General features: G+C 52.3%; 1 protein-coding gene across 1 annotated transcript in view; it reads right to left on the bottom strand.

The window, feature by feature from the left end:
* Positions 1–25,740, bottom strand: part of Slit1 (slit guidance ligand 1) — a 147,183-nt gene that overhangs the window by 34,346 nt on the left and 87,097 nt on the right. Inside the window, exons 5-18 of the mRNA XM_048338575.1 lie at positions 14,866–14,937; positions 13,457–13,528; positions 12,571–12,642; positions 12,004–12,167; positions 10,843–10,990; positions 10,370–10,441; positions 9,916–9,987; positions 8,079–8,150; positions 7,325–7,468; positions 3,211–3,374; positions 2,634–2,657; positions 2,344–2,488; positions 1,027–1,101; positions 498–641 (exon numbers count right to left, since the gene is read on the bottom strand). Of these exons, the coding sequence (XP_048194532.1) occupies positions 498–641; positions 1,027–1,101; positions 2,344–2,488; positions 2,634–2,657; positions 3,211–3,374; positions 7,325–7,468; positions 8,079–8,150; positions 9,916–9,987; positions 10,370–10,441; positions 10,843–10,990; positions 12,004–12,167; positions 12,571–12,642; positions 13,457–13,528; positions 14,866–14,937 (1,440 nt within the window). The remainder of the gene's footprint in view (positions 1–497; positions 642–1,026; positions 1,102–2,343; positions 2,489–2,633; positions 2,658–3,210; positions 3,375–7,324; positions 7,469–8,078; positions 8,151–9,915; positions 9,988–10,369; positions 10,442–10,842; positions 10,991–12,003; positions 12,168–12,570; positions 12,643–13,456; positions 13,529–14,865; positions 14,938–25,740) is intronic.

Raw genomic sequence — 25,740 nt, 5'->3', positions numbered from 1 at the left:
ATCTGGGGATCTCAATTTGAAACCAGCCCCAACAGACAAGTCCATGAGACCCTTATCTCCACTTAATTAGTCAAAGGCCTGAAGTAGAGGTGCAGTTCAAGTGGTTGAGCACCATCTTGGTAAAGCTAAGAGAAGAACTCTGAGTTCACACCCCATTACCAGCATATATGCACGCACACACACACACACACGCGCGCGCGCGCGTGCGACTACAAAGGCACTTTTTGCTCTACCAGCTGGACTACCTTGAGGACATCATTGTAAGGGAGTACTTGTGGCTGGGCTCTGTATTTGTGATACAGATACTAATCAGATCATTGCTCAAAATTTTAAAAATCACAAGTAGTCTAAATTGAGAGCAACAAGAAGCTGCTGTTGTAGGGCGTGGTTGTAGCTCAGTGGTAGGGCACTCCCCTCTCTCACCCTAACCCTTTCCCTTTGGAGTACACTCCCAGCCTGTGGCTTGGCACATTCATGCCCCAGACCCGCGCACTCACAGGGTGCGCAGGCCGTCCAGCCCCCGAAACATGCCACTCCGGATGGACTCCAGCTGGTTGGCGGTCAGATGCAGTTCACTGACAGAGGATGCACCCTCGAACGTCCCGTCTTCGATTTCGGATACCTTGTTGTTGCTCAGGTTTCTGGAGGAGGAGATGGGGGGCGGGTATTCTTTTTTTTTTTTTTTTTTTTTGCCAGTCCTGGGCCTTGGACTCAGGGCCTGAGCACTGTCCCTGGCTTGCCACAGCGCCGCTTCTGGCCGTTTTCTGTATATGTGGTGCTGGGGAATCGAACCTAGGGCCTCCTGTATCGGAGGCAGGCACTCTTGCCGCTAGGCTATATCCCCAGCCCGGGGGCGGGTATTCTGATCACCTGTATGAAGAAGCCCCCCTCCCTTCCCACACCCGCCACCAGCATGCATGGGAACCTCTCATGCCCCCAGGAGGAGCCTCCTGTCCCAGCTTTTTCCTCTCCATCTTGGTCTAGCATCCTGACAAGCATCCTCCCATGCACCACCTAGCAACTCACATTTTCTTCAGGTGGGTAAGTTTCTTGAACATCCCTGTGGCCTCCAGGATGGAGATGTCATTGTTGTTCAACCGCCTAGAAGAGGCACGGAAGAGAAGAGAGGCCAATGAAAGGTGGAAGTGAAAACACCTTCCCATTGAGACTATGGGGTTCAAACAGAGGGAGCTCCAGGGGGGAGTTCTTCAGCAAGGCTCGGGGTGGGGGGTGCACACACGCACGCACACATGTGCCAGTACTGCAGCTTGAACTCAGAGTCTCATACTCTCCTTTGGTTTTTTTGTTCACAGCTAATGCTCTCCCATTTGAACCACACCTGGGGGTGTGAAGAGAATATTTTTTTGTTGGTGGTCATTGGGCTTGAACTCAGAGCCTGGGTGCTGTCCCTGAGCTCTTTTTGTTCAAAGTTAGTGCTCTACCACTTGAGCCACAGCTCTACTTCCAGTTTTCTGGTGGTTAATTGGAGATGAGAGTCTCATGGACTTTCCTGCCTGGGCTGGTTTTGAACTGCAATCCTTGATCTCAGCCTCCTGAGTAGCTAGGATTATAGGAGTGAGCCACCAGCACCTAGCTTGAAGAGGATATTTTTAACATTTAAAAATGCCATGCAGGGCTGGGGATATGGCCTAGTAGCAAGAATGCTTGCCTCATATACATGAGGCCCTGGGTTCAATTCACCAGCACCACATATACAGAAAACGGCCAGAAGTGGCGCTGTGGCTCAAGTGGCAGAGTGCTAGCCTTGAGCAAAAAGAAGCCAGGGACAGTGCTCAGGCCTTGAGACCAAGCCTCAGGACTGGCAAAAAAAAAAAAAATGCCATGCAAACTTGCATACATATAACTGACATGCACGCAAGGGTCTCTGTATAGACATATAAGTATATGTACACATTCTTTGCTTGATTTTTGAGTTAGGGTCTTGCTATGTGGGCCAGGTTGGCCTGGTACTGGCCATCCCCCAATCTCAGCCTTCCAAATGCTAGGGTTACACTCTCGCACACGACACCCAGCATAATTCATATTTTTAGATAAAGAAGAACAATCAAGGACATCACAAGCTTCAACCTTGGCTAATGGAATCATGTCCCTTACAGAAGACCAAAATGTCAGCAAGGAACGCCACCCCTGGTTCAGGGACTTTTTGGAGAGCTGCGGAGGCAGACACAGAGCCGCAGGGGTGAGGGCTGTGTTCTGCCAGAGGCAGCAGCTAGCACACATGAGTGTCTCCTATGTCCCCAAACAGTGCTGGCCCAGAGCAAGGCAAGCTTGAGGAGAGGGCCAGTGGGCTCTGGGGTGGGGCGGGCAGGCAGAGGGCCTCACAGCTCGGCCGTGGACTGGGGGACACGCTCAGGGATCTTGGACAGCTTCAGGCTGGAGCATTCCACCACACTGGCCTCGCAGCGGCACTTGTGGGGACAGGAGACATCGCTGCTGCACTCGCTGTTCAGGTGGTAATCTTCGGTGCCTGTGGCGAGAGGAAGGCTAGGCTAAGGGCCAGGACAGTCTCCAGGCAGCTGTGGTGAACCCAGAGTCTCCCAAAGTCTTCAGCCAGGCCACCCACTGCCATCATCCCCCACCCCTGGCTGGCCTGGGTCCTCTCAGTCTCCTACCTGGGATGAAGTACTGTTCTTTGGCTGGGGAGAGAAACAGATACACACAATGTAGGGGCCTCAGGACTCATCCCTGTCTCCCCTCCCATGTCACAGTCCATCTGCCCTGCATACAGAAGGCTTCACAGAACACTTGTGCTCCCTGCCCAGCACTGGGTAGCAGCACATCCCAGTAAGCCTCCCACTTGGGATGGTACAGGCAGACACTGTGTCAACCTGAAAGAAGGGCATTGGGCAAGGGCGGCATCGGGCCCCAGTATCAGATCCAGGCTTGGAAGTCCAACCCACACTGTCCCCCACCAGAAACCATGTAAACCACCCATGCTGAGGACATATCACTCCAAGGTGTGGGGAAGTCTCCATCTCAGTGCAAGACCCCAGGTCTCCTGAATGTCCTGCAGGACATTCAGAGTCGGCCTGGAAGCAGAGGGACTGGCCCTCCCTCTGGCCCTCAGTAAGACTGTAGTAAAATGAAGGGTGGGACAGACAGTCATTCCCACTGGTCAGCGAGGCTCTAAAGTGTCCAGGGACACTCTCATTGGAGCCACCCTGGAAATGGTAGGCAGACAGCCTCTACCTGAGCACCGGAACTTCTTGCTCTTGATCTGCCCAATGCGCTTGTTGGCAAGGCGCCGGGGGCTGGCACAGCGGGCCCCGCTCGTCTCGATGGGGTTGGTGCGCAGGAAGTCCGCCAGCCACTTGAGGTTACAGTCACAGATGAAAGGGTTCTGGGCCAGGTGCCTGTCGGAAGGGAGCAGCTTAGCCACTAGAGACTGGCACAGTGCACCTGTGGCCACCTAGGGCTGAGACCTGGGGCTGGCCCTGGGGGACCAGGGGGCGGCTGACAACCAGGGTACACACTCTGCCACCCATGGAGACACCTTCCATGACATCACATCAGCAAAAGACCTTTGGGGCTTGGGACTTCTTAGAGGAAAGATAGAACTTCCTGCCGAGCTGGCCTCCAATCCCTACTGCCAAGCCCTGGACATTCCGTAAGCATGAATGGAGAAAGGAAGGACCCAGAGTCTGGAAAGAGCACCAGTGCTGCCTCCGGGAGGATGAGGGGAGCAGTGGCAGGACACCGGGGGTGGCCTTTGGGGCTCCCCAGCAGCCCTAGACCTTGGTTCTTCCTCCCCTGCAGACCTGGGCAGCCATAGCCATCATCTGGGAGAGGAAACAGGTTCAGGTGGCAAGGCTGGAGCTGCACAGGGAGTCACCATTTCTGGGCTACCTCTCCTTGAGCAATTCATAGGTGGTCTTTTGACACAGGAAAACTGAGGTCACTCTTGTGTCCCCCACCATGATGTGGTGGTGGTGTTGGGAGCAGCTAACACTCAGTGGCTGCGTGTGACTACATGGTGGTTCCCTGACCACCCCAACAGCTCTGACAGGCCAGCAGCTGGCCTGTCCCCCTGCGTGTGGGACACTATCCACGAGCATGCCCTGCTCAGAGCTGTCTCAAGCCGAGGCACCGGGCGGGGGGGGGGGGTATTCTTGCCCCAGGCCTGCACCTGACCTGATGCTTTTCCACAAAACATGGGGGCACAGCAGGCGTCAGCTTCTCCATCTGAGGGACATGCCATCAGGCATCTGACTGATGGCCCCATCCCACTCCCTGGTAGGAGTGGCAGAGCTCTCCCGGCTGAATCTGAACCCTCAGCATCTGCTCAGCTCAATCCAGACCCACGGCTTTCCATGGGATCTGACTTTTGGTCCTGCTTAGGACACTGGTCAGAGGCTCTCCTTGCCAGCCTTCTCCCTGATTCATGCCTAAGCCCTGGCTCCTGTCAACTCTGCCAGGTGAGCCAGGCCACGCCTGCTCCTCTGCATCCAGCCCAGCCCTCATTCCCACGTTAAGCTATCAGTATGCACGGGGAGGAGGTGGATGCTGGCTCCTCGCACTGCCTGTCAGTGATCTAAACTATGGCAGGAAATGCAAACTAAAACTGCATCAAGGGATGGGCCTGGTGGCCGACACCTGTGACTTCACCGTTCAGGAATTAGGGGCAGGAGTTTGAAATGAGTCTGGGATACACAGAAAAGCCCTGCCTCAAAAAAAAAACCCCAAACCCACAAATAAACAACACTGCAATTCCATCTCACTCCAGCCACGACAGCTATTATGAAGGAAATGAACAAGTACTGGTGAGGATGCGGGGGGGGGGGGGGGGGGCGGGGGGAGGGGGGAGGGAGGCCTGCATACACTGGCAGTAGAAATGTCAGTAAGTGCAGCCGCTATGGAAATCATTGTGGAGGCTCCGCAAAACTCTAAAACTAGAACTGCCACATGCTCCCAAACCGTGCCGCAGTACGATGGAACTCAAACCCTGATGAAAGAAGGCAGTCACAAAGGACAGCATGTCGGGTGATTCCATTGTGTGGATTGCCAGAGAAGGCAAGGCGCACAGCAGAAAGTGGATGAGTGGTTTGCTCCAGGCTGAGCGGAGAATGGGGGCTGATTGCAAACTGGCACAAGGGATTTGGGGGACGAGGGACAGAAATAGTCTATAATTGTGTTGTAGTGGTAGTTGAAGAGCTCCGTGAATTTACTAAAAGTCACTGAGTTACTCATTTACAACAGGTAAGCTTCATGTAAGTTATATCTATAAAGCTGAGGGTGTGTGTGTGTGTGTGTGTGTGTGTGTGTGTGTGTGTGTGTGTGTTGCTATGTTGCGTTGGCTGGCTTTGAACTCCTATTTCCTAGTGAGCCACTAGCCTCAGACTCCTGAGAAGCTGGAACTACAGACAAATACCACTGTACCCAGCTAATAAGGCTGCTTTGTTTTTTGTTTTGTTTCATTTCTTAGGAACTCACAGTTAACCTCACACACTGCTTAGAGTTAATCTGGAACTTACGATTCTTCCTGCCTCTACCTCCTAAGTAGCCAAGATTACAGACATGTGCCACTATGCCTGGTTTCAATGGCTATTTCCATTACAAAAAGGGCAACTTCCACCATCCCTCCTGATGAAAGTCTACAACTCTAACTACCGAATCCACTTGCCAAATTGAACCTGAACCTAAACTCAAGCTCCTGGGTCCAATTTTTAATCTGTTAAAGACATAAGGAAGCCAGAGGACCAAATGCAGGCTGTGGAAAACTCTACAGTCAATGTCACAATGTCTTTAACGAGTAAATGACTAGCACAGAAGGAGATGGAGAGGACGCCTTACTCTGGTTTGAAATGTTCCCCAGACTATGTTCATATGCTATAACACTACATCTCCGGCTGGTGGTGCTATTTAGGGAGAAGGTGGAGACTGAGGCAGTGGAGCCTAGCTGGGGGAAGTAGATCACTAGTGTGATATCTTGTCCTAGGCCTCTCCTCCCTTGCCTTTTCCCTCTCCTTCTCCTTCTCCCTCTCTCCCCCCTCCCTTCCTCTCTCTGTCTCTCTCTTTCTCTCCTCCACCCCCTCTCCTGTCCACCACATATCCCTACACTATCATGAACTGCCTGAACACATGGACCGAAATACACACCTAGAGATAAAAAAAAGTAACCCAAGGGACACATCAACTAGTATTAGCCAGTCAATGCAGAGGGCTTATTAAATCTTGATGCCAACAGAGTATAAAAGTGTATAGCACATATGAGACACATTGAAGTTCAAACACTAAATATTTGATGAGAGCAAGGAATTAATTTTTAAGCTTTTAGCCATAGTAATCTTGCAGATTTTTGTTGCTGTTGTTGTTTGTTTGCCTTGCAGTGCTAGAGATGGAACCCACCCGGGGCCTCATGCATGCTGGGCAAGAGCTCTACCACTGAGCTATGCCCCAAGTTCCCACTGGTGTTGTTAAAGAATCCTTGCCTATTAGAGATATGGATAAAGTGTGAATAGATACAAATGATGTCTGGGATTTACTTCAGAATTCTAAGTGAAGGGCCAGATGCCTTGTAATCCTAAGGTGTACAGATGACTTGTAATCCTAGCTACCTAGGAGGCTGAGATCTGAGGATCACAGTTGGAAGCCAGTCCAGGCAAAAAAGTCCATGAGATTCTTATCTCCAGCTAACAGACAGCACCTAAGTCCTGAATTCAAGATCCAGTAGTCACAGTCACACACACACACACACACACACACACACACACACACACTGAGTGGCATAGAAGAGGGGGAGGCAGAAATAGAACAAGACTGAAAGGCAAAGCTGGGCATGGTTATCTGGGGACTCACTTTACTACTTTGAATATGCTTGCAATTTTCAATAATAAAGAATTCTAACAAATTACTAGATTTGTTACTCCCTAGCTTTTTATTTACATTACCAGTGTTATTACTGTATTACATCTGATTTGCCATCATCAGTGGCAAGATACATATTATTTTGTGAGCTCTGAAGAACAAGCTAGATGCTATCAATGAGCTGTGCCATCCATTCCAGCAGACATCCCAATTTCAGAGCTGTTTATGAGGGATGTGATGTCTTAGAAGCAATCAACGAGCTACATTAGTAACATCGTCATCGTTATTAACCATAACTAGCATTTAAGAAGCACTTTCAATGAACAAAACCCTGTACAAACATTCCCTTTAAATTCATGACAATTCTAAGATGTCCTCACTGCCTGGGTAAATAAAAAAGGAGACCCAGAGAAGCAAGTTAACTTGCCCAAGGTCCCACCACAGGAAGGGAGGGAGGGAGGGAGCCGGAAGAGGAAGGCGGGGGTGGGGGGTGTCTCACAGGGTCTGGATGGCTCGCAGGGAGGTGAAGGTGCCCTTGGCGAGACTCTGAATCTTGTTGTCATACAGGGAGAGGAGTGAGAGGTTCTGCAGGTCCTGGAAGGCGTCAGGCCGGATGCAGTTGATCTTGTTGGCATTCAGGAGCCTGTAGGCAGAGCCAGGGTTGGGAGCTGAGGGAGAGAGGCGGGGACAGGACCCCCCTCACACATCCTGGCACCTTGGCCTTGTGTGCTCAGATGATCTCAGGGAGAAGCCCATGGAACAAGTCACTCCTCCACACAGAGAGTCTGCCCGCTTTTTCCTCTCGAGGAATGGCGAGAGGTGTCACTGAGATTCTAGGAGCACAGGGGGGTCCAGGTCACCCTCCCAAAAGCAGTTCTAGGGGGATCCTCTTTCTCAGTCCCCAGGGGCTAGGCAGGAGCGTTTCGAATAGGTGGTTCCTGGTCCTAAAGGAGAATGCTTGAGCTGGCCGGGGTGACTCCCTGCAGGAGACATCCCTGTACCCAGCCATGCTGGGTGCCCCAGGATTATAGGCTGAACCTTGAGAACTTTTGGGCTTTGGCATCCTGTGAATAGCCCTAAGCCTGCCTCCACCTCCCAGTTAGGCCTCTGAAAAGTTCTAGGGCCTTTTAGCACAGCTTTTTTGGCCTATCTTCCTGGCTCAAGTGAGTGTTGTACCCCAAAGATACTGAAAAGAAGAGGGGGAGCAGAGGAATGAAGGTCCCACCCAAAGACCTTGTGGGACCGGTCCTTACAGGAGTTGTAAGGTGTACAGGCCTCCAAACACACCGCGCGGCAGGTCTGTGATCTTGTTCCCATAGAGGACCCTGGAGAAAAGATGGCAGAAAGAAAGGGTCAGAGAGCAGCCCACCTGGAGAGCCCACCACACAGGGACCCCTCCAGGCTATCCAGAGACCGCATCCTAGCCCTGTTCTTGTTACAGGTTCTTGCCAGCAGGTGGCACTAACGTGTCTTCAGGAAAGCGGCCTGGCCCTAGGCTGGAGGACAGCTGCAGAAGGGTCCTGCCCCTTGCACAGGAACCCCACAGAAGCCTGCAGATGGCCCTTCTAGGGAGCTTGATGGGAAATTAATCTGGTCCAGGATCCAAAAAAGGAAGAGAAAATCCCACAGACATGATCAATATTGTCAGAGAATTTATAGGGGGAAAAATAGAACGGCAGATTGCACAGACACACACACACACACACACACTTTAGTATTTGCAATTTTTCTGTGCTGAGCATGAAAGAATTCTGTGCATAATTAGAAAAAAATAGCAAATATTAAAAAAAAATAGTGCAAGGAATGGGTTCCAGCAGACAGTGAAAACATCAAGGGGGGAGGAGGAGTGTATTCTAATCAGTCCTGATCAGTTGTAGTAAACATCCTGCATGCTGTTTCTTCACGCGTGGCTTCAAGATTTGTTCTGGAAAAAGGCCTATCAGGAGCAAAGGTCCCAGGTAGGACCCACATTGGCTCATATGGAGTGGTCCAAAGGCCAACAAGGTTAGTGTGGTGTAAACAAATGATACAGTAGCTTGGCTTTTATGAAGCCTTTGAGTGATGATCAGACTCCCATTCCTGCGTCAAGGATAAAGTAGAGGAGGAAGCAGGAGCTGAGGCAGGGAAACAAGGTCAGGGCTGACGTAGATGGACATAGATGCTGGGCTTTGTTGACATACTCCCACGATGCAGATTCCTGTGCCTCAGGAGGTGGCTGTGACCAGGCACTTAAGAGTGACAGAAACATACATAAATGTGTTATTATCCCCTCCCCTTATCCCTTCAGACTGGCACAATCCAAGGGAAGAAAATCGTTTTCACATCTTGAAGGAAGATGTGAATACATTCTGGCCGGCCACCTCTAGGGTTGGATCTTCTCAGCCAATGATAGAGATTCGCGATCAGGCTGTGAACAGCTATGTAGGTGGTACACTGCTGAATTTCACGGGCATCATTCATAGCTGGTCTCATTGTGTACCTTAAACTCTACTCCAAGAGAAGAAGTCTTATGTAGAAGGCAGAGGAGCTGGTGGCTTGCTGTAGTCCCAAAGGTGGTGTGTGTGTGTGTGTGTGTGTGTGTGTGTGTGTGTGTGTGTGTGTGTAGGGGGCACTCTGTTCTACTTGCCAGGCCTCTAGTATATGTGGTCACAGATCAGGGTAGCTGGAAACACCTTTTCCTAAAAGACACACATGGCTCCTTCCCACAGGGTGTCCTGGCTAGACCAAGTGTGGTGTGAGCTCAGGGAGTGAGGGGCCTGGCAAACCTAGAGTGCAAGCACCTTCACCAGAGGTGGAGGGAAGCACTGTCTCCTTACCACCAGCTCATTTGGGATAAAAATAATAAGGGGTGGCAGGTGTCATCTCTGGACCTGGTGGCCTTTTCCCTATAGGTGACTGGGGAAGGTTCTACAGAGCCAAGATGACAGCCCCTAAGAATGCTGAGAACATCCCTACCATGGCAGCGAGCGCATCTCAGTTGTCATGGCAACGGCCCTGCCTAGGTTTCGGGCACTTAGTCCTTGATTCTCTCACTCTGTGGAAGATACACCACAAGGCAGGGGCACTGGGCATGGCAGCCCTACGACTCACAGTGAATTCAAGGAGCGGAGGCCCTGGAAGGCATCAGGCGCGATCTCGGCTATCTGGTTGTTGCTCAGGTCTCTGCAAGGGAAGCGAGAGAGGGGAGCTGAATCCTCCAGCCCCACACAGCCCATCTGCTCCCCTCTATATCCTAGCTGGGGGCGGGGCATGAGGTTATTCAAAAGAAGAAAAGCAGGGGCCACTTCCCCATGCAGTGGAAAACCCCATGGCCTGGGCCATAATTTCCCAGCAGGGTTGCCCTATCTCCCCTTTACCTCTCTAATGGCTCCCATGACTGCTCAAGCTGACATGGGAGGGTGACAAGCCAGGCCCCTTCCAGGCCTCCCCACCCAGCCACAAGGCAATTGCACCATGGAGGCCCCCGCCTCAGAACACAGCTCCAGAAGCTGGAAGGCCACCCCAGGCCCCTGCATGTCACATGGCTCTCCCGGAAGGGACTCACATCCTGCGCAGCTTTCTGTAGGGAGAGAAGGCTCCTGGGGGGATGGACTTGATCCCATTGAGCTCCAGACGGCTGCAGAGAACGTGGGGGCAGAGAAATGGCACAAGGGCCCAGGTCACCTGGCCTGCCTCGGGTTTGTCGGGCTCACCAGTCAAACACAAGTCCCTCTGAGCCCTGCTCTGTTCCCCTCTCTCTGTCTCCCAGAAACTGAAGTCTGAGAGGTAGACAGGCACCTCTGATATGAGTTCCATCTCCCCAGCTCTCAGGACTAAAAGGGGCCCAAGATGCTAATGTTGAGACACCCATACTAGCGGAGGCTGGGCTGCACAGATGGACCTCTGTGGAAGTCCCTCTTCCCCAAGTCTCCCAGCCCCTAGCAAGCATCTCCTCCACTTGTCAATGAGGGTCCTGGGTCAGGGGAGGTGGAGCAGCCTGGGGCAGGTGGCCCGGTGCCTGCCAAGCCCCGAACTCACATCTCCGTCATGGTCTCAGGCAGGTTGGCAGGGATGGCAGTGAGGCCTTTGCCGCGACAGTCCACGATGCCATTGCTACAGGTGCACATGGCTGGGCAGGAGCCGGAGGAGAGGGTGCAGGTGGGCACCCGCCCTGCCTCGCCCTGGCCTGCAGAAGCAGCAAGGTAGGTCGTATCAGCACCTCCCTCCCCAGCTCCAGCGATGGGCAGGGGCGTGGGAGGGGTGAACCAGAGGGGCTCGCCAAGGGGCAGACATTGATGGAACTCTGTGGGCACCTGGCACCCAGCAGGCCCGTCAGGTGTGTGTTGGTGTGCAAGGTGTGCACTAGGAAATCCTGGCCTAGAATCCTGGTGGAAGCTCCAGGCTCCCCTGGGGCCTGGCACAGGTTGAAGGCACCTCAGGCTCTCACAAGAGTGCTGGGGGCCGCTCGTGTGTGGCCTCCTTCAGACCTTTCTGTCTGCAGTATGAAGCCCAGCTCAGGGCCCCATGTGGAAGAGGAAAGGCCCCGGCGCAGGAGTCTAGCTCCCCAGAACCCACGGCAGACGGCCCAGTGCAGCAGCCTAACGAGGTGGGAGGGGTGAGGCGCTGGAGAGAGGAGGAGGCACCGGGAGAGGTGAGGAGTGGGGAGGGAAGAGGCTGGGGGAAGGGGGAAGAGGGAAGATGTCAGAAGGGGACAGACTGTGTATAGAGGAAGCAAGGAGGGTGACAGGAAAGGGAAAGGAGAGGAGGCAGGAGGGAGATAGAACGGTACAGTGAGAACAGAGGTGAGAGATTGGATGGGGGTGATCAGAAGAGAGAACATATGGATGTGTGGTGAGCACAGAAGCAGCAACGGGCAGGACAAGAGGCTGTGGGCAAAGCCGGTGGCTCACAGCCCTACTTCCAGCTGTGTAGGGAGTGGCGATCAGAGGATCGTGGTTGAAAGCCAGCTGGAGCAGGAAAGTCCAGGAGACTCTTATCTCCAATTAACCAGTAAAAACCAGAAGTGGAGCTGTGGCTCAAGTGGTAGAGTGTTAGCCTTGAGCAAAAGAGCAAAAGGGACAGTGTCCAGGCTCTGAATTCAAGCCCCAGTACCTGCATACACACACACACACACACACACACACACACACACACACACGCTATGAGCAGTTGGTTGAGGACCCCCAGTGGGGCACCCACCTGAGCAGCTGAACTCACTCTTCTGGACCTCGGCTACGTTGAGGCCACGCAGGCTGGCGGGCCCCGAGCACTGGGTGAAGAGTCCAATGGTTGGCCTCTGTCTTAGCCACTGGGAGAGCCAGGCCAGGTGGCAGTCGCAGAACAGGTGGTTGGAGTGCAGGCGGCTGCAGGATGACAGGAGCTCACCACCCACCTGGACCCCACCTTGGCCCAACAGTGACCTCCTCCTGCCTGCCCAGGCCACCCAGCCCCAGAGCACCGGCACCCCATCTACATCTGTCAGTGGTGCAGCTCAGCCTCAATATGAAAGCAACCCACAGTAATGGGAAGCCCCACCGCTCCCCTTCCTTCCCCACCCCCCAGGAGGCTCAGGGTGTCCCCTTCGTGGGAATTCACCTCACCCAGCTCACACAGAACCCCCCTGCCTGAATCTCCCCACTCTTTCTGGGCTGAGGAGAAGGACGCCGCATCCCAGGTGCCAAAGCCCTCACCTCCCTCCATCCACCCCACCCCTGGGCATTCACCCCCACGGGGCCAGTGCTGCCCAGAGGCCCCTGACACACTCACAAGGTGCGGAGCTTGGGCATGTGGTTGAAGCTGGACACGGGAATGGTGGTGATGTTGTTGTTGTTCAGGGTCCTGAGAGGGAGGAAGCGCAGCCATTTAGCACCTGCGCAGCAGCAGGACAGAGGCCTGAGGCAGGGCTACTATCAGGAACAGAGAGGGGGGGCTGGGGATATGGCCTAGTGGCAAGAGAGCTTGCCTCCTATACATGAGGCCCTGGGTTCGATTCCCCAGCACCACATATACAGAAAACGGCCAGAAGTGGCGCTGTGGCTCAAGTGGCAGAGTGCTAGCCTTGAGCAAAAGGAAGCCAGGGACAGTGCTCAGGCCCTGAGTCCAAGGCCCAGGACTGGCCAAAAAAAAAAAAAAAAAAGAACAGAGAGGGCCTCACACCAGGTACCATGGTGCATGAAGAGGGTCCTCCAGGGGGAGGTTAGGTCTTGGGTTGGGCATGGAGGGGTGACACCAAAAGGGCACAAGACACAGACACAACACACACACACACACCACACACCACTGCCAGACAGACAGGGAAAGCCATGAGCTTGGACAGCCAACTGGGCACTCGCTGCTCTTAGGTCCTGAAGGACAGAGATGGGGCAGGGGGAGCAAGTCGCTCATGAACTCATGCACCCTGGGCCCAGGCCTGGCTACTCAGAGGAAATGTCACGAAGGGTCTGGCATCCAGCCTCGCTGTTGGACATTGCAACGCAGGACTTCATCCTAAGCAGTTAAACCCATCAGCGTGCAGTTGCCAAGGTGACCCTGGAGGCTGTGTCGTCCTGGTCCCCAGGGCTCCTGCACCCCGTCTGTAGCTGCAGGCGTGCTCAGACATGCCTGCACCTACTGGGCTCCTCACATCCCCCCAAAACCCCCTGGTTTTACTTACAACACCTCCAGCCCCCGCAGGGCCCTGAAGGCCCCTTCCTCGATACAGCTAATCTGGTTCTTGTCCAGCTGTCTGTAAAACAAAGGGAGGGGGAAGGGTTGTAGATGAGGGGTACACTGCCCAGTGCAGGGGTGTCTGAGCATTTAGATAGAGCACTCCATCATTTAAAAAAAAATGAGGTGTGACTCCAATCATTTGTCATGTCCACATATCCATCCAAATAGTAAACATTAATAAAAAGCTGAATTGCTTATGTTCAGTAAAAGTACTATAAATAAAAGTTGTGTGTGTGTGTGTGTGTGTGTGTGTGTGTGTGTGTGTGTTTGGTAGAAGGAAGAGGGGGTGAGTGGTGGCACTTGAACTCAGAGCCTGGGAGCTGTCCCTAAGCTTTTCTGCTCAAGGCTAGCACTCTACCACTTTGAGCCACAGCTCCACTTCTCCTTGTCTGGTGGTTGATTAGAGATGAGTCCCAGAGACTTTCCTGCCCTGGCCAGCCTGGTACCACGATCCTCAAATCCTCAGATTCTCAAATCTCAGCCTCCTGAGTAGCTAGGATTACAGGCATGAGCCACTAGTGCCTGCCAAAAGTTAGATTCTTGTTCCTACACTGGCATGTACCCTGGGAAACAGGCAACCCTTCCCTCATACTTTTGGGGTGCTGGCAGCTGAAAAACGAAGAGTAACACTGGAGCCATGGCAGGCAGATTTCCCCTAAGTGTCAAGCACGATTGGTTAGTACTGGCTTCCTGGAGTGCTGCTTTCAGAGTGTGAGCTCTATGGACAAAAATGTGGCCATCGATTACCGATGCCTGCCTCAGGCATGGGAAGGGGTGTGGGACAAGCATTCGAGGCACTTGCTATGCTCACAGTCCTTGGACCTTGGGGAGATAAGTTTGGATCAAAATAAATTTAAATAATAATGATAGTAATAATAATCCATTACATTAAATAGCACTTGACAAAAATGTATACTTTTTTTTTTGCCCTATCTCATTTAAACCCCAGAACATGCTTATGGGAAATAGGCAGACTCTGTGAAGTTCATTATTTGTGGCAGCTTATGCAACGTGCCTATAAGCGATTCAAACCCAGTTCCTAATCAGAGGTGAGCCAAGGCACTGGGGAGCACTGGACAAGAGAGCATGGCCTGGTATCCCCACAGATCATGCCACTTCAGCCTTGTCCCTTGCTCTGTGGCTTGAGTGGTCACACAGAACTGAACCTGAGAGAGCTGTACTGTGCTCTCCAGAATGTTCCAGAGGACTGTGCAGGCACCTACCCCACCATCTCAGAACTCAGTCTGGCTCCTTGGTAGCCAGGACCACACAACCCAAGGAACTAGGCCCTTGGAGGCTGCCGGGGTGGCCCCAGGCCCTTGTCCCCTGCTCCTTTCCCATGCTTGTACTCACAGATTTTTGAGGTCAGTAGCTCCCCGGAAAGCCTTTCTGGGGATCGCCTGGATGGCATTCTCACTTAGGTCCCTGAGAGAACAAAGCGGAAGAGAGGATACCGGTCAGGAGGAGGGTGCTTCCAGAGTGCCCCACCTGGGACACTGCACAAGGCTTTCGCAGTGAGCATTGGTGGAGAGATGGATTGATGGAGAGATGGATTGATGGAGGGATGGGTGGACGGAGGGTTAAGTGCATGAATTATGAGGCTGGCTGCCTCTCCTCCAGGCAGAGAGCTACAGCTGAAAGGAGAAACCCAGCAAGCTGTGACCAGTCCCACCAGAGTCCGCGCAGCCCTGTCTAGCCCCGCTGGCCAGCGACAGGAGTGGACAGTGGAATCGTGTCCTCCCCGTCCAGCCTGAAGGTCCTGTGGCCCCAGCTGGCTCCTCCACTGTAGCTACATCAAAATCCCTCCACCACAACCACCTGGCTGCCCTTACGAGCTGAGCGGATGCCTACTGTTCCTTTAAGCCATCATGATTTTGTTTTAGTTTGGGGGTGCTACAGATAGAATCCAGGGCCTTGTGCAAGCTCAGCCGGCACTCTCCTACAGAGCCAAAGCCTCCCACTCTGAAGCCAGTGAGTTTTGAAGTGATCAGTTATAAGCCACAGATGACCAAAGGAGGAGTGCTTGCTTATCCAGCATTCAAGATGATGACTGCAGGAAATGAGGATGCCTGAGAGCTTCTGAGGAAGGAGTGGTGAGCTGAGACCAGACAGACGTCCTCCAGTGACCACAGTACTAGAGACTTGACCTCCTCACATCGGCTTTGGTGTCTTGGCATCCTCACTTGTCAAATGCATGAATCTGGACCAGAAGGTTTCTAAGCCACTCCCACCACAACGCGCGCCCCTTGCGGACCACTCCGAGTCATGTGCCCTGGTCCCAATGGGTGTGCCCTCCCTGGATTCCTGTGCAGAAGCCTAGTCACCACGAAACAGTGTTAGCCCGCGAGTGGCCTTCTGAGGAAAGCCCCATGTATAGAATCAGCTCCCCGCTAAAACGAAGAGGGTTGACCATTGGACATGTCAAGATTGGAAAGCGAATCCTCTCCACACCCCAACTCTCCTAGCACCTTCAGCACACAATTCCCATGCTCAGTAGGGTGAGAAATAGGGCTGGGAATATGGTCTAGTGGTAAAGTGTTTGTCTTTTATACATGAAGCCCTGGGTTCGCTTCCTCAGCACATACATAGAAAGCGTCCAGAAGTGGCGCTGTGGCTCAAGTGGTAGAGGGCTAGCCTGGAGCAAAAAGAAGCCAGGGACAGTGCTCAGACCCTGAGTTCAAGCCCCAGGACTGGCAAAAAAAAAAAAGTAAGGTGAGAAATAAGGCTTCTTGTTTGTTTCTTTTTTTTCTTGTTTGTTTCTATGTATGTAATTTTTTTTTCCCAGTCCTGTAGTCTAAACTCTGGGCCTAGGGCTCCATCCCTGAGCTTTTGTACTCAAGACTAGTGCTCTACCATTTGAGCCACAGCTCTACTTCCAGATTTTTTTTTAATGGTTAATTGGGGATAAGAGTCTCATGGCCTTTTTTGCCAGAGCTGGCTTTGAACCACGATCCTCAGATCTCAGCCTCCTGAGTAGCTAGGACTACAGGCGTGAGCCACCAGCATCCAGTCTGTTTATGTAAACTTTAAAAATTATTTGTAAGTAGTCGTACAAAAGCATTTCAATTCAACATGTCAGCTTATGAATCCAATGCATCTTTGATCAATGGGACAAGACCCTACCTGTCTTATATTACAGGCTTGAACAGACTCAGACACAAATAATGCCAGGTACTTGGCTCTTCCTACCCTGGGAAGAGGTGTGAGAAGGTGGTGATATTACCATCTGAGAGGACGGGGCCACCACAGAACAGCAGGGAGAGGGGAAAGCCTGTCACTGGGGAACAAGGGAGGGTGAGTATTCAGGAGAATGGGGGGGGCTGTAAACAGGGAACAGGCCCCCCAGGGGGAATCATGCCAGCCCCAGCCAGCATCCACCCTCCGGCTGAGCCTTATAGGGAATTCTGGGTACCACTCACATCCATTATTCTACTTAATCCTCACCACAACCCTGCCAGGAAGGATTTTTATTTGTATTGATTAGTCTATCGATTAAGACCCGACTTGTTTCATAAAGGCTTTAAGCTGGCTTGCGGGGATTTATGAAACAGCAACAGAGCAGGAGGGGGAAATGGGATAAAGGAAAGAAAAATCAATGGCGGGTGCTCAGAACCTGTGGGCCACATGACCACACCTGGCCATCCGGGCAAAGCAAGGTCCTGAGCCCCCTGAGCCCTCTGCAAGCCAGCAAGGGGGGAACTGGCCAGTTAGCAGCATCTAGCAGACACATATAGTTTCAAAGGATCCATGTCTCAGAAGTATAGCTCGGATGAGGCAAGAATTTCCCCAGAAGCCTTTATGGGAAAAAAAAAAAAAGGACAGTGTGGTCTAATCAATAATTAGATTCTTATAATAAATGGGTTTCAAGTGTTTGTTGCTTATTATAGCATTGTACGAAAGTTTAAGTCAGGAAAAGCAATTGCATAAGTCCTCACACTAGGAACCAAGTGGGTAACAGAGGAAAGGGAGAGGGAGAGAAGAGGCCCAGCGTGGTTGGGGCTGGGTGAAGCCTGACAGAACTCGGCACAATGGGTATGGCGGAAAGCCATTGCAGTAGAGCAGAGGGGTGTATTGGAATGGCCCTGCAGATGTTGCTCTGGGGTGCCAATGGTTACCAAGGAAAGACAAGACCCCTCAGGCAGGCAGGCAGGCAGGTTGGGACACCAAAGGCCACTGGGTAAGATAAGAGTCCTGGGTGGGTGGGAACTGACCTCACTCACAGCCCAGAACAGGAAATTTTTCTCTCTCCTAGTTTAAGTGATTAAAAGAAACAGTTTGCAACCCCAGAACAGCCAGCTCTTCCCACTCTCCCCCTCCCCAACCAGGAAAACCAGCCAGGCCTTAGAAGTTTCAGGTACCTGCACTAGCAAAGTACATGGTGGTAAGACCCTGAATTTGCAGGGAGAAGGATTTAGTTGAATTCCTACTTCTGTCATTTCCCAGCCACTGGCTGAAGAGCCCTGTTTATAATAAAAAAAAGGCATAAAATAGCAAACACTTGGCTGTTGTCCTTCCTTCCTCTATGGCTTCTCGGTTGCTTCTCGGTTGCCCACCAGGGGGCGCCAGAAGCCTGCCCAGGACATAAGCACAGCCTCAACATAAGCACCCAACAGGCTGTCTTCCTGTCCGCTTCCTGTGGGGTTCATTCTTGTCTACTCTTTGCCAACCCTGACTGGAATTAAGTCGCCTGTCTTCGTTTGCTGCTGGTCTGCACAGAAACTCCCAGAGCACCAACTGCACCTTTCAAAGCTGGCCTTTCTCCACCCTCACCCACCTCTCTCTTCCCTAAACTTCAGTCGTTTTCATCCTCCGCTTCCCCCATGATGACTTGTCACAAGCCCTCAAGTGAGGAGAAGGGCTCGGGTTATGTCAGGGCAGAAAGGACAACCCGGAACGTGAGGTGTCCAGAGAGCAAACTCAGAAGCACTTGTCCTGTCTGGAGGAAGGTGAAGGATGCTGAGTCCTGGGCAGACAGGAGTGAAAAGAGTAAGGACCATGCCACACTATGTCACAGAAGAGACCTGAACTCAGCAAGCCACTTGTGTCATGTTGTCTTGAGCAAGTCACCCTCTCGTGACTCAGTTTCCTCACCCTCTCATGACTCAGTTTCCTCTTCTGCGGAGTGGGATGGAGAGTGGAACTCTACCTATGACACCCTTCCAGTTACAGAACACTCGACACGGGGCCTTTGCACTCTCGGTTAACTCTGCCTGAACTCTACTTCCTTCCTTTGCCACCCAGTAAACTCCTATTCACCCTCCCATCTCATTCAGCAGACACCTCTCCTAATCTCTAACTGCTCCCTTTCCAACAGGTCCTAGAAACCCATTTTCCATGTTAGCACCAATGTAGGAGCACAATGAAACACAGGTTTGCTGAGTGTAATATCTATCTTCTGCTCCAGATCACAATTCCCAAAGGCAATCTCTTTTGCCCCCCTTTGTTCTGGGGGCCTTGCACACTTTGCATCCCAGACACTCAGTTATTTTTAACTGAATTCAACGCCAGAGGATCCTTATATGATTCTCCTGCCTCAATCTCTGCAATTTTCTGACCAAAACAAGGCCACGTGCTGAGAGAAGAAGGCAGGGCTTGGAGCAGATGATAGCTCCACACACTGCACATGATCTATGCCCTGAGGCTTCGTGTACCCGTTCTTCCAGCAGGGCTGAAGAGCACAGGATGAAGACCATGAAGAGTGAGGGAAGCAATGAACTAGGACTTAAGACCGTGGATGATGTTACACTGACCCTACTTCTTTCCTCCCTGAATTCTGCCAGTACAGCCTGGGGTGGGGCCCCAGAAGGGGGGTTGGGCACCACTGAGGCAGGTGAGTGACTGTCCTGGGACCGCCCAGGGGAGAGTTCACTCCTGGGGATGTGAGGTACTGAATAGGACCCCTGCCTTGCCTAGCCTGAACCCCCATCCACCAAAGCCAAGAGCTGTGAGGAAGTCAGCATTGCCAACAGCTTCTCCATTGGGTGTAGAGCATCCTGGGACTCCTGCCAACCTCCTCTCCCTACAGACAAGGGACAGCCAAGCCCTCCACAACTTGGGTACTGTCCTAAGTACCCTGCTCCTATGCCCCTCGTGCACCCCCCCCCCAGGGCTGGGGGCCCAGGGCCAGGACCCCATGTTATTGCTGCTAATCTCATTCACACTCTAACCTGAGAGTCTCTGCTGCAGCCCAGCCTCTAAATGGATTAGCAGGGCCCAGCAGGGAGTCCCAGGCCTAGCCCAGACTCAGCTCTGCCTTCCTAGCACTTGCTCGGCCACCTCCAAGAGGAACAAAGTCTTCCACTGCCCGGCCCCGCCCACCCTCCCAACCTATGGGAAGACATGGGACCCAGATCATCGTTGTGTGGGCAGCACCTGCCACAGACACCAGATCCAAGCCAGAGGCAGGCTCCAATTCATCTTCAAGGTGGTTCTTAGAGTAGTTGCTGACATGGAGCTGACATGCTGCCGTGGACCCCAACTTCAAAGCAGAGTGGGTCTGTGCCCACCCAGGTGCTCCCACAGGAGGCAGCCCCCAATGGCAGCCAGTATTGCATGTCCTCCAGAAGTCAAGCTTAGACACGGGCAAGGACAAAGGGGCCATGGAGTCTAGGGTGCCATGTCAGAGGGACAACGGGCCCCACCCCCCATCTCCACTTCCTGTGATGTCACCCCATCCTCCCACTTGACAAAACCCAGAACAGGCCCTGAAACTCCGCTTCCCAGCCTTTGTCCTCTGAGCCACAAGTCTCCTGGACAACCCTGCACCCCTCCTGCCCTTTCCTCCCACTCTCTCTGCCAGCAGCAGGCCAGAGGGAGCCCGTGGCTATGTCCCCTCTCGCCCCAAGGGTGCCTCCGAGGGGACAGGAGCTGGCCCAAACAAGTCCTGTGCCAATTTGCTGCCTCCTTGGGCAACAGAAGCTTGGAAGGAGAGACTGGCACCCAGAAGGTGATGACTGGATCGTTGAGAAGTTTTCAAACTACCATTACCAGCTGCTGAGCCATCCAACTCTGTGACCCTGAAACCGCTCCTGTCCCCTCTCTTGTCCCCACCTCCCAGAACCCACAGAAGCAAAGCTCAAACATGTTCTGTCAGGTCCTGGGATCTAAAAACCAAACCAAACCGAAGCTACTGTCCAGCCCACATTGTCACAGGAACCCCCTGACGTCGAAGCTCCTGGGGGGGTGGGGGCTGGAAATCACCTCCCTCCGCAGACTTGGCAGATTGAACCCTGACCCTCTCAACGCTCGTGATTCCTAAACACCCATCAGCACTGACGCCTCCTTCTCTGCTGGCCTCGAAGCCTCCAGCCCTCCATGGCCCACCTGAGGCAATGCTGCAGAAAGCCATTAGGAAAGACATTAAGCAGCCCTGATGGCTGCGCCAGGAGACCAGCCTGGGTGACATTTCCTTGAACCGGACTGTGCACTGGCGACAAGGAGCATCATTTTCCACAAATGAGAGACCCACATTAGAGTCCCTCCCCCATGAAGCAGCCCTCCTTCAAAGCTGACTTTGTCCCTGAAAAGAAAAAAGCAAGCCCCGAAGCTGGGGTCCCACTCTGTTAAGAGACACACAGGGAACAGAACTCTGTGCCTTTGTCTGCTGACAGCCTGTAGGTGGCAGGCCAAGTCTCAGCCTCAGCACAAGAATACAATGGGGTACCAGGCAATGGGGACAGCGGGGAAGGTGGGGGTGGTATGGGCCCTCTTCATTGAGGGCCAGGGCAAGGCCGTATTCCCCAACCACGGTGCACTGAACTCTGTCCATGGGGGCTCTTGGGGTTCCATTCAGTTCTGGGCAGGGATGCTATGGAGAAACAAGACCAGCACCTGCACTGGTCTTGACACCTGTAAGTACTTAGGGTCAGAGACTTCAGAGGTTACTAGCCCACACATGCATGGCAGGAAGAGATACAGGAGGAAGAGCCAAGAGACCTAGAGGGAAGAATGTGAGCTGTAGCCAGGAAACGTTTGCTTTGACTCCAAGGCCCAGAGTAGAGCATGGGCTGCCTGGGTGACCTCGGGAGGTTACTTTGCCCCTTTGAGTCCGAATGCCCCCATGTAATCATACCTCCTTCCTATTAGGCTGTGATGATTGAGAACTACATGGGCCCTGGGTACCCAGACAAAAGCAGGTAGAACTGTTGTGAGTCAGGATTCAGGCTCCCTTGAGGGGAATGAGTGGGTAGCTGCAGGGAGGATGAAGGTTTCTGGGGGTTCTTGATGCCTTAGTCGTTGGCCTGGTGCTGTTTAGGGGCATGCATTCAAAGGTGTAAAAATTCAGACAGCTGTACCCTTCTTGGTGCGTTCTTCTCTATGTAGGCATTAGACTTTTGCTTTTCAGCCAGGCACTGGTGGCTCACGTCTATAATCCTAGACACTCAGGAGGCTAAGATCTGAGGATCCGGGTTCAAAGTCAGTCCAGGCAGGAAAAGTTGAGACTCTTATCTCTAATTAACCACGAGAAAACCAGAAGTGGTGCTCTGGCTCAAAGTGGTAGAGTGCTAGCCTTGAGCACAAAGAACTCAGGGACAGAGCCCAGGCCCAGAGTTCAAGACTCACGTCCAAGAAAGAAAGAAAGGAAGGAAGGAGGTAGGGAGGTAAGGAGAGAGGGAAGAAAGGAAGAAATCTGCTTTTCGTTTGTTGTGTGGTTCTTCCATTTATCTTCCCTCGGGCCTTTTACGGGTGGCTGGGCTCCCTGGCCTGGCCCCTAGCAACTGCAGCCAGAGGCTGGGGGCAGGTTTGGCACAGTCTGAATACCAGCAGCTGAGACAGAGACAAATGGAACAGTCCTCCAAACGCTGTGATAACAACACACCAGACAGCTGACCCACACCGCACCGTTAAACGTTGCAGTCAATTTGACAAATTGGCCATTCTGCAAATTGCCTTTTGGCAAATTGGTTTTTAGTAAAATGCTGTCACGTGAGTGGTAGATGGGTCCACTTCTGACTCAGCAGGCCTTGCATGGGGTCACTGCTGACACCCCCTCAGTGTGGGCTGGTGGCCTGGAACCGGAGCACCCAGTCCTACAGCCCCTCAGGCACGGCTCTCTGCTGAGCAGGTCTGAAGCCGTGTGGGTTGAGAATATTTTGAGTAACGTTTCAGCTAAGTCCATCTAGACTCAGAGGCAGATCCTGGGTTCTCCTTCATTCGGACCAGGTGGGCCTGGAGTGGGGGGCGCAGCTTGAGTTTTCTGTTTTGTTTGATCATACATTTTTATTGGGTTTTTTTCCAGATAGTTGTACACAGGGGTTTCAATTTGTTGTTGTTTTGCCAGTCCTGGGGCTTGGGACTCAGGGCCTGGGTGCTGTCCCCTGGCTTCTTTTTGCTCAAGGCTAGCACTCTACCTCTTGAGCCACAGTGCACTACTTCTGGCCTTTTCTATATATGTGGTGCTGAGGAATCTAACTCAGAGCTTCATGCATGCTAGGCAAGCACTCTACCGCCAAGCCGCAATCCCAGCCCACACAGGGGTTTCAATTTAACATGTCGGTTTATGTATATGATACACCTTGATCAGAGTCACTTCTTCCATCATTCTCCACCCCAGCCATCCCATCTCAAGTCTCTGAGTTCAGTTTTCATGTATGTACATTGGGTCTTACAATATTGTCCAGGCTGCCCTCAGGTCCACTCTATTCAAGTCTGACTATGACCTTTGCAATCCTGTCTCTACTTCCCAAGTGCTGGGATTGAAAGAATGCACTATTACACCATGCTGGAAAGTAGGATTTAATGTGATTTTGAAAAAAGAGAAGAAAAAACAACAACCCACTTAGACAGATACAAGGATATACACATGAGACCCAAGCTATTCAGGAGGCAGAGGTCAGGAAGGTCTAAGTTCAAAGCCAGCTATGGACAAAGTTAACTAAGACTGTCTTTAAAAAATAAAGACAAAGTAAAAGCAAAAAGGCTGGGGGTCGGGGGGATCTGACTTAAGTGGCAGAACAAGAGCCCCTGAGTTCAATCCAGAGAGAGAGACAGAGACAGGGAGAGAGAGGGAAAGACAGAGAGACATAACACCAAGAAGAAGCAAGGCTATGCTAGAGGAAGGCTTTTGCCCAGTGACTGCAGTCTGAGGCTCCCCAGGGAGAAAGAAGCTGTAAACTGTGGCTGACATGGCAGAGTCACCCACCAAGAAAGGTGGCTGGGCGTCCCTGAGTGCCTGGACACCAGCTCTCTAAGAGGGAGATGGCCTTTGGCTTTCCCCAAGCACCATGTCCCTACTGTCCTCTCATCTTCCATGGAGAAATCCAGACCCTGCCAGTCTTGGCTTCGGACTATCTCAGAAGAAAATGGTAGCTTGAAGGGTTGGGGTGGCAAGATGCCTCCTCATGTGCTTGCCACAGACAGACACAGGGATATGGGAGGAAATAAGAGCCCTCGCCACCCCCCAGGCAAACAGACAGAAGAGCAAAGCTGGAAGGCCTCCATTAGCTCTGGGTGATCTACCCGAGGCCACACAACAAAAGCCCGAGATTACAGGGGCTACCAGAGCGCTGGCCCAGGAGCTGTCCGCGGTGCTGAACTTCCTCCCGGGGCTCTCCCGCAGCTGCGGTGAGTGAGACACTTTGGATCCCAGCCACTCCCATCCCCATGGTCTCATCCATACACAAAGCCGTGCCTAGTCAGCTCTTCCTTTCTCTCCCAGGCTCCCAGAGGTTCTAACTCAGGGCACATACAGAAGGTCGGGGTGCACAAAGTGGACCCACCTTTAGACTCAGCACAGGCATGTGCTGGGCCCAGCCCCATACCACCAGGCTTCTTCTGCACAGAGCAGAGTTCAGTGGACCACTTCAGATCTCCCCACTGCCTCACACAAACCCAACCAGTCACAGTGAGGTGCTGGGACAGTGGCTGGCACCCCCCAAACAATTAAGCCCAAGTCCTTGTCCACAAACTGCTCACTGAAGTCAGAGGCCCTTGAGTAACACACATGCTATTAGTGGTGGAGTTGATGAAGATGATTAATTTTTAATTTTGTTTGGAGACAGGATCTCACTAGGTAGCCCAGACTGGCCTCAAACTCATGATCTTCAATGCCCCAATCTCCAGAGTGCTAGGATTACAGCTTGCCCTACCATCCCCATTTTATTTTTTCAAGTACTCTTGCCAACTAGGCACCGCAATTCCAGTCTGTAATCCTAGAGACTTGGGAAGTAGAGATCCAGGGATTAAGGTTCAAGGTAAGCCAAGCCTAAAGAAGTGTGTGAGATTTCATCACAACCAATGGCTAAGTGCAGTAGTGTGCACTGATGTGCTAGCTATAGGGGAAGCACAATGGCTATGTGCAATGATATGCAACTATCATCCCTAGTGACATCGGGAAGCACAATTAGGAAGATAACATCCCAGGCTGCCTTGGGCATAAAGCAAGACCAGACTTTGAAAGTAACCAGTGCAAAAGCCAGGTGTCAGTGGCTCATGCCTGTAACCCCAGCTGTTCAAGAGGTTGAGATATGAGGATCCTGGTTCGAAGCCACCCCTCACAAGAAAATCCATGAGACTCTAATCTCCAATTAACCACCAAAAGTCCAGAAGTGGAGCTGTGGCTTAAATGGTAGATCTTCAGCCTTGAGCAAAGAAGTTAAGGGACAGCACCCAGGCCCAGAGTTCAAGCCCTAGTAATTGTGTGCTCACATGTACACACACACACACACACACACACACACACACACAGAGTAAAAATAACCAATGCATAAAGAGGCTGGCTGTGTGGCTCAAGTGGTAGAGCACCTTTCTAGCAAGTGTGAGTCCCTGAGTTCAACCCTCAATACTACCAAATAAGTGGTGTGTAGGGGGGGGGGGGTCTCACTATACCTGTAGTACCTATATTCCTGATCATGTAATCGAGGCACAGTAACTTCCACAGTCTGTTTGTCTACACTGAATGCAAGCTAATCCACTGTGCTACACCAACTCAGCACACTAGAACCATCAGAGTGATGGATGAGTGGGTGGGAAAGCTTCTAGAAGTGACACTGATAGATGAACTGGAGGGAGGGGGAGAAAACTCAGAGCCTGATGACGTCCAATCATAATGTTGACACCAAGTCATCCGCGAAAGGTTATGTTATGTTCAGAGCCATCTGCTTCATAACTCAGGTGATTATATAATAAATCTTAGCACATATTCTCAAGAGTGGTGAAGATACGCAAGCTCTCCCTGAGTGGCATACCATAGAGAGAGAATGTCTAGCTTGTTTGGAATGAGCCTGGTCC

Source organism: Perognathus longimembris, chromosome 2 (assembly GCF_023159225.1).
Source record: "Perognathus longimembris pacificus isolate PPM17 chromosome 2, ASM2315922v1, whole genome shotgun sequence".
Lineage (NCBI taxonomy): Eukaryota > Metazoa > Chordata > Mammalia > Rodentia > Heteromyidae > Perognathus > Perognathus longimembris.
This window is presented reverse-complemented; position numbering and strand designations above follow the sequence as displayed.